At 41.1% G+C, this 8,971-nt stretch overlaps 1 protein-coding gene across 1 annotated transcript in view; it reads left to right on the top strand.

Moving 5' to 3' along the window:
• The window catches only part of LOC101855999, a gene marked incomplete at its 5' end in the record, with an annotated part of 8,900 nt that extends 432 nt beyond the window's left edge, over positions 1 to 8,468 (top strand). The window contains 8 exon segments of the mRNA XM_005091430.2: positions 537 to 616; positions 1,287 to 1,403; positions 2,377 to 2,507; positions 2,936 to 3,051; positions 3,685 to 3,818; positions 4,976 to 5,067; positions 5,540 to 7,594; positions 8,157 to 8,468. Coding sequence (XP_005091487.1) covers positions 539 to 616; positions 1,287 to 1,403; positions 2,377 to 2,507; positions 2,936 to 3,051; positions 3,685 to 3,818; positions 4,976 to 5,067; positions 5,540 to 7,594; positions 8,157 to 8,262 — 2,829 coding nt within the window. The 3' untranslated portion in view covers positions 8,263 to 8,468.
• Between the last annotated feature and the right edge of the window lie 503 nt (positions 8,469 to 8,971).

The raw sequence follows: 8,971 nt of genomic DNA, 5'->3' as shown, positions 1-8,971 counted from the left end.
CTGTGTGCCTGTGTGTGTATGTGTGTGTGTGCGTGTGAGTGTGTGTGTATGTGTGTGTGTGTGTGTGTGTGTGTGTGTGTGTCTGTCTGTCTGTCTGTCTGTCTGTCTGTCTGTCTGTCTGTCTGTCTGTCCACGCTATTGGCGCCCTGCTCAGTTCTATTTTTGCCAAGTTTCTATCTCCACCATCTTGAGGGAGGCATCCTATCATCCTTTCAATTTTGTCTGTTTCTTTCAAAATAATCTGACTCCTTGCAATGCCGCTGTCCAGGTATGTTTGAGGTGGTGGGCAGTTGACGGGCGTTCTAGTTTGATTTGGTCCTTCTTTCCTATCAAACATCTATTGTCCTTATCTCCCCTCCTCCTGTTTTGTGTGCGTTACTCCTAGTAACACCTCTGATCTTCGGCACTTATTATGACCTTGTTGTATTGTAAGGGCCATAAAACTCTTACTAAAAGTAAAATTGTTTGAGATGAAACAGGCTTCATCATGATATAGAAATCATATTATATTATTTATTCCGTCTGTTCTTTTTCAGCCATGGAAGCTCTTCCACAATGTCCTCCCATCAACACCGCGAGGCTGAAGCCTTTCAGGCAAAGGCTCAACAAGACCATTGTAAGTACACACAGGTCAAACATAGTTGAACCTGCTCTAACGACCACCTGTATAAGACAATGACCTGTACAAACGACCTCGTCCCTTTTCCTCGCTTGAGTATTTTTTGACGTTGTTTTTGACTCGGTGTAAGATGGCCGCCTAAGACGGCTACCTGTTTAAGACGAACAACTGTCTAAGAAGGTAACTTTTTCTCCTCTATAATGGGTGTCCGTCTTAGACAGGTTCAACAGTAATTCTGTTCTTTGGCAGGAATATATAGCAGGCAATACGTTTTCATATCAATTTGATGTTGACAGCTCATTCATCGTGCAGAAAATACTATAACATCAAAAAGAGAATAGGCCTACGGCAGTATAGTCGAACCTACTATTACGGACTTACCTGTCCAAGACAATCACCTGCACAAATGACCACTTTCCACTTCTCCCTTGCGTTTTTTCAGCATTTAATAACACTGCCAACGACATCTCAATTTAAAGAGCTGTTCAGAGTTGAAAACTGCTTAAATTTATCAATGAAGCTCAGCGGCAATAGAGGATGAAAAAGTAAAAGTACAACTTTGTCTCTCCTAGCCAGTGGCAAAGCCACGCAATTTTGATTATAATGTCACTAAAACTCACACAGCCATACGGGTCTGATAATAATAACTTTTGGCCTTGTTTCTCAGATGACCATAACAGACAGTGGCCATGTTTCCATGGAGCTTGTGGGTCAACTAAGTGGTCAGTGTGACGGCCCAGAGGGAGTGAAGGAGCTGTTCCACGTGTCGCCAGATGGCCTGCAGGTGAGGCTTTGTTGGAGTCTTGCTACTGGGAAATAACATTTTATAAGTTATTATCGTAAATTAAATAAGGAAAGATCCCTGAAAGCTTCTTGTTCTCTCTTTTTTTTTCTTTTTTCTTCTCCCCCCCCCCTTTTTTGGGAGGGGGGGGGGGGGGCGTTTAGATAACCGAAGGCTACTTTATGGGAGGTCTCAATAACTTATACCGGTTGTCCATCAGCTCGATTTTGTCGGTTTGTGGCTAGCCGAATGTCCTCCACGAGAGGCACAAAACCGACGGAGCCAATGATGACCTTCAATAACAAACGCGTTTGTTTTCATGGCCGCATGTCGGATGATCGGTTTGGGCTGGGTTGTTGGTCTATCTAGCCGCCAGAAACCGAACCGAATCGATCCGAACCGGTCCTCCAATGGGCACCCGGTATTATGAACACTGTATGGTATTCTAATTGGGTGCAAACGCATAATGTAAGTGAAACCGAATTTGAAACAAAATGTAGTTTTAAAAACAAGCTGAAAAATAGTCTATTTATGATAGTAGGTTTCTTGAAAGGGACGCCATATTTTGGAACAAGAAAATAATCTTGTTATTCAGTACACTTTTAATCATGTAGCTTAAACAACACATCTTTTCTTTTATGTTTGTCGCTGTAGCCGTGACCAGTAGGATTCGCTTTAGTTTTCGTAAGAGTTCGACGTCATTTCCTACACGATTAGGTCATACAAGTGTTGGTCTTAGAGGAAGGGTATTACTAAAGAGAAACATACACACGAAAAGAAGGAGGAGAGATAATGACGAAATAATTACGTTTGAAAGGAAAGAAGGAGCAAACCACACCACGTCCAAAGTGTCTGAAAACCACCCACCCTGTAGGATTTTTACGCAGACTTCTGTCAATATAATGTGCTGAGAATCATAGCCTAGCTGTCATTTTTGTCGCACGTCTGACTTTATTATTCCCCTGTTATATTGCAGATCGAAATTTACCAGAATCCTGAAGGAGTTGCCTCCCTGGATGGCTGCCCCATGCCGAACCAAGCACACAAGGTGTACTCGTACCCAAACGTGTCATCCAAGCATTGGAAGAAATATTTACACGCTTATAAGTAAGGCTTTTACTTCTTAGACTTGTTTTACTGTTTTGTTTTTTAAATTTTGTATTTTTACTCTTTTTCATTGTTTATTATTCTGTCATAATATGAGATGCTTCACATCTTTAATTCCACTTGCACTTATGTCTGTATGCATTGTGACTGTCAGATAGCAATTTTATGATGCATTGTATTCTGAGAGAGACCTATTGTTTCGAAAATGCCACCAAGACATTTGGCACTTATAACCTTATATGTCGGAGGAAGAAATTTAACATTTTCTTGTTGTTGATCCAAAGGCTGTTGAGATGTTAATAAACTCTCTTTGAACAAACTTAAACCTCACAGACAATAATCTATCAAAATTGAATAGACTTAAAATTGACAATCATGTTGTAGTTACACTTTTAATCTTGATTTCATTCACTTTTTTCTTTTCAAAGATTTGTTGATGTTGTCAAATCACGAACGTCCAAAGTGTCCTTAGTGACGGAGAGAGCCCGGTGTAAACTCATGGAGAACTCACCACAAGCAGATTTTCAAGCCAACTTTATAGATGGTGAGCGCCCAGTCTTGTCATCATTATTATCATTATTATTATTATCATTATTATTATTATCTTTATCATTATTATCATTATTGTTATTATCGTTCTTGTTATTATTATATATATGGACAATTTTTCTCTGCTTTTAAGTCTTTCTTGTATATTCATTCAGGTTGAAACGCGTGTCACGAAATATTTATTTTGCATAGTAAAAATTCTTCAAAACACAGATGTTGGATTCATTATATTGAATAATCATGGCACAGTTTCAATACTGGACGAAGCTGAAAAAAAATGTCATTTGAAAGGGGTGCGTTTGGTCCTCTGATTATAGTTTTTAAAAACAGTTGGAATAGAGAAGGAAAGACAAAAAAAACACAAAAAACCTGCCAACACCCCCCCCCCAACAACAAAAAACAAAACAAAAACAAAACAACAATAACAGCAAAACAAAACAAACACAAGGGGAAAGGGGGGGGGGGGGGGGGGACATACTTGCAGAAAAGGGCGCAGTCATGAGGCTGAACAAAAGAAAAAAAATAAATGTTTGTTTTTAGGATAAAGAAAGTACATTTGTACGTTGTACTTTGATTTTACCCAAGTCCTTTTATAGTATTATGTATCTGAACTGATGTCTTCCAACAGGTGTGAACATTGTCTTGAGCAAGTCCTCTGTCATCATCACGGACAAGGACGGCAGTTCTCTCACCCTGGACGCTGATGCCCTCAACAGCCGGGTCTGTGACGCCACCAGAGAAATGATTGATTATGCAAAACAGGTAAATAATTAGAATAACTTACTTGGTACTTACTTGGTTGGAGAATAGGCATCATTGCATGCGGCACCATACTATAGCTGTTCCTTCTTCCTCTCCAGGATCCATGAAAGGATCTGCCTTGTGATCGTGCCAGTTAACAGCTGGTTGGATATTAATAATTAGAATTAGAAAAGAAAAAGAAAGAATTGCTTTTACTATGTGAATAGGTAAAGCAACGTCTTTTAGGTCCAGACGTGAGTTACCTTCACTCTTGTGTAGTTTTTAGCTACAAAGGAATTAGTTTTGTAAGTTTTTTTAAAAACACGTATAAAATTATTTATCACGCAATAGGTTTTTCTTTGTTTTTCGGATATATTTATAAAATTCTCAAGTGTTCATTATAAAGCAGACAAGTTATTTCTGTTCATAGCCGGGCTTTCTTATTTCTTGTTACGGCTGTTTTTGTTGCTTTTAATAGAGTGCATAAATTCTAATTGTGTCTCTTCAGAAATTTAAAACATTCACACAGCGCTTGTATGTTATATCAGTGCAGTGTGCTATTCGATTCTCATGAGGGGAGAATCTTTATCGAGTATCTCATCTCGGTCTTTCTGTTCGGAACTGTATCCCTCTCATCCCGAGTTGGACCTGACAGGCAGGATAGAGCCCGCCTCCTAAATCATATCCTCCTAAAAAAACACAATATATAGATCAGATCTATATTTTTTCTGCAAAATAATAAAAACAAACTATATTGTAGTTGGGGGGGGGGGGGGGTACATGATCTATTGAAGCATGTTTTTTACTAAAAAGAAAAAGATCGCATTTTTCTGGGCTTCACTTGACAATTAAAATTGTATGATATAGTAGAGTTGGAAAAAAATCACTTTCCGAGGCACTTGAATAGACATAAATGCCTTGAACAACTGGTTCTCGATGGCAAAACTGAAGGCAAATGAGGCAGAGCAACCTTCTCGGAGAGCCTAAAAATACAAACGTCAAAATCTTCACAGTTACATTAATATCGTTGATGCTGTGTTGCTGTAAAGCCTCTGTGAACTTGTAGGCGCAAATGTATATCCTGCATGACATTCTCAACGTAAAAGACCACAGGGATGGACTGTGAATGTACCAATAAGAAGATGGCTAGATATTGTATGATCTTTCTACTCATTCAGTGTCAAGCTCAGTGTGTGGAGATAGAGAAATCTGTGGGCGTGCTGCACTCTCGAGACTCCTCCAAGGAATATTTTCCCATCACCATTGGCACGTAAGTACTATATGCTTAATGCCTAACCCATACAACCAAAGCTCTATTGAAGCTAACTTTTTAACCAGTCTTGATATAAAGGTATTCTTTCGAAACTCTTTGTATTGACATTTAGAGAAAAAAAGCCACAACTACCGAACATCAAATATGCTTACAAACTCGTGTTTCTGATTTGTGAGTGATGGTTCGAAATATTATTATGCCTATACATTGCCTTCAGCCTGCAGCTAATTGGATTTATTATGTGCCTGCTACATCCTTAAAGAGCTAATAACGTACCTTCATTTATTCCTCTCGAGATTTTGTGGGGGCTTAGAGAAAGATTGAGAAAAACCAATACTTGCCTCTAACAGCACCAGTTTGTGTTTACTTTGCCAATATAGTGCTGAGTGCTCGTCTCGTAAACCTCATGAGGGAGGAAATAAAAGACATGCTTTGTTATCAAACAGACACATACTTCATATTTTCACAGAAACAGCGCACCCTTCCACATCACAACTCAGGTAGCTGGCAAAGAACTCTCAGAACCTTCCACCTCTGATAACACTCATTATTCTCGAGAGAAATCCTACTCAGTGTTGGCTCCGGATCACCACACCGTCCAACAACAGAATTTCCAACACCACGTTCCAGCCTCACCGTCCTCTGATGGTCCTTGCCATGGAGAGGACCCTGCCTCTGTCTACCAGAGCCCCAACAATGCCAGTGAGTTTTCTTACACTCCCGATCCCTTGTACCTGGGAGTGGACAACCACAATGTACCTGAGTGGTTTTGTGGTACTCACCCGAATGAGGGCTTTGAACCGAGTGGAGGAAATACTCACGAGGTACCAGCACAGTTCTCCGAGTTCGTCGACAGTAGCTGTAGCCCTAGTGTCGCCAGCCACTCAGCAACGAACACTCCGCAGAAACTCAATTACTCCACAGCTGTGCTAAGTTCTGACCGGCATGACGTCAGTGCAGGGTCAGGGTTACCGAGCAGTTTGATGTTGGCCTCAGGTCTTCCATTGAGCGATATGTATACAGCTCAACAGATGCCTTACAATGGTCCCATCAGTCATCCAGACTCAAACCGTAATCATTTTGGAACTTTCAATGAGTCCATTGGTTGTGGAAATTCCTGTGATCTTTTCGAGCAGCCGTCCACAGTGCCATTTACCCCCGTGTGCCAAAGTATACCCCCGGTAACGCTAAGTGACTACAGTACACCAAAGAAAACTCAACACCCTCATAAACATTTACTAGGGTATAGTGTAGACTCCAACAAGAAGCATTATGCCAGACAACAAGAACAGTTGGCCTTTTCAGTGCAAGCTCTTGTCACCCCAGAAAAAGTGAAGAGTGTACGCAAGAATTTGTTTCCTGACACTTTGCTGACACAGCCGTTACGTTCCCCTGTGCCTACAACAAGTGTTCATACTCTGGACCCAGATTTGATCGCCTGTCGCCCAACTCCGTCTTTAGAACTCTCTGACTGTAGTGACGGTGACGAATTTGACGTGAACGCTGCCCAAACTGGAGCGACTGCGTCGAATGATAATCCTCCCAACCTTTTTTCGGCACATGATGAGAATTCACCCTCTCTGCCTTTCTCTTCCGTTCGGCAAGGCAGTGAAGTCATGGCATCATCAGACTCTTTAAGTAAGTGCTTTTCTCGAAATAGTGCGTATGCAGTTCAGCATTTTCAACCCATGGAACAAAAGATTGACAGCCTAGAGCAAGTTATGCCAGGACAGAGTAATTTACCAGAATCCATGAATGAATCCATGGGTTCATTGGTTAGCTTATCAAATGCTGTAGCCATGGGCCATTCAATGCAAACTCAGAAATTAGTATCCTGTGATATTCAAGAAGTTGAAAACTCCCTTAGAAAGTGCCAAACTCCCCTCCCCTGTTCATCTCCAAAGAAGAGAATGCCTGTCAGGAAAGTGGCATGCTCTTCTCCGTCAAAGCTCTCGTCTCTAGCGGAGGACATGAGTACTTGCTCTCTTGAGTCCCTGAGCTCCAGTGAAAACAGGGACAGCCTTATTTCCCCAGAGCAAACCCATCACACTACAGCTGAGAATTCCTGCATGGCTTCTCCACTCCGACTGAAAGAGAGCAGGTCAAGAGAATTCAGTTTGACACCAAAAATAGAAAAAATTTCGTCCAGGCCGAGAGATAACCCAAACCATTCCAGCTCAGATTCAGGGTTTCAGAGTCAGAGGAAACCGGCGGTTCCCATGTCTCCTCAGAAAGAATTTGTCATGCCGTCCATGGCCGACAGAAGCGGTCTTGACCTGTATCTTCCAACACAGGTTCGCAATTCCTTGGATATGTCCGTGTCCAGTTACTACAGCGACAGTCCCAGCAGCACGCCGTCCTCCGGCTGTGACCCGATCCGGCAAGTGTTTGTGCCGTACACCGGCTGGGCTTCATTCTACGCCACGGGCGCGGTCTGGATTCTGTACAACGACGGGACACAGCTCGGGGTCAAGTCCACAGAGGCCGCCATGATCTACATCGACCAGGACGGGTCCCAGAGCAAGTGAGTGGTTCACTGTGGTCTTTATTGGGACAGTAGTTTCTAGTTGTGGGCACGTGTTCATTAATTAATGGTAGGGACGCCTGCTATGAGGCAAAAGGAAGGATATATGGGACTTACTGAGTTCAAGTTTGATGAAGTGAGATAGAATATTTGGAACAATATAGGCTTTGGTCTCTATACATGTGACAAAAATACTTACTTAGAAAAAGAAGATTGAAAAACATTTTTGTATTTATGGGAAATATTACAAAAGACATACATCACTGACTGGGAATGGCCTATGTTTTTAAATTTTTTTTTATAAAGCTGATTACTTTTGCATACCTATCCACATTCACTTCTTCCCTGTCACCCCTTGTTGTCCACACCAAAAGCAATAGCATAAAGCAAAATGTTCTAACTTCACATAGTATTTATACTATACACCATTTACCAGACATCTAACTTAATATCTTCACTGGTCTTACGTAAGCATATATTCGATTAACCAAAAGTCTAATCTCAGAAACAAATGTCCGACAATGCCCTGATACATCGTTCCTTATCTCGCCCTTTTCTCTAGGTTCAAGAACGGAGACCCAGTGCCAGAGATAGTTAAGTTGAAGCTAGAGAAACTCCCGACTGTGATCGACCTGCTCATGAAAAGTCCTGCAGCTGGAAGTACATGATCTGGCATTACTGATCAGCGTCTGTTGATCCGTTCTAAATGAACTGCAAATTACACGTATAATTGTGTGTATCCCCAAACAACTGCACCTCTTTCTAAACAAAACACTACATCAGAATTATAAGGTTCTATGTGATCAGTTTTGAGAAATTTGACGTCAAAGATTTGGAGTTTCAACATCATGTCAAGCTTTTTTGGAATGCAATTCTTTGAATATCTTGATAACAACTCCAAACATTCTTACGATTTTGATAGAGCAGATAGAGCCACAAAAAGGCCTAAAATGTCAGATAGACCTTTGTCATTCTGAGGTACGTAGCGAAATGCTAAAAGCATATTAATTGATTGTTTCTCTGTTGGTACTGTTAGGCTTAGAACCAAAGTGATCATGGTCTGTATACTTCGTGTGTAGCTGGGGATTGACACACTTATTGCTCACTGTTCAGACCTAGCAAATAACACACCCATCTGAGAGGATGTATATTATCATTTGTGGTGCACATAACTCAAGTGCGGGCATTACTGCTTGAGGGAAAGAAATAATTGTGTGAGACTCACACCAGCAGTAGAAAATGAAAGGTATTTTGTGTCAAAGTGTACTTAAACGGGTTACCTTGTCATTGTACATACTGTGGATAAGTTAGGTGTCTATCAACGTACAGAACGTGGAAAAAAATGGGGATTATTTCTGACGACACAGTCAAATTAAG

This window comes from Aplysia californica, unplaced genomic scaffold (assembly GCF_000002075.1).
Source record: "Aplysia californica isolate F4 #8 unplaced genomic scaffold, AplCal3.0 scaffold00030, whole genome shotgun sequence".
In the NCBI taxonomy this organism is placed as follows: domain Eukaryota; kingdom Metazoa; phylum Mollusca; class Gastropoda; order Aplysiida; family Aplysiidae; genus Aplysia; species Aplysia californica.
Note: the sequence above shows the minus strand (reverse complement) of the source record. Positions and strands in the feature narration are given on the sequence as shown.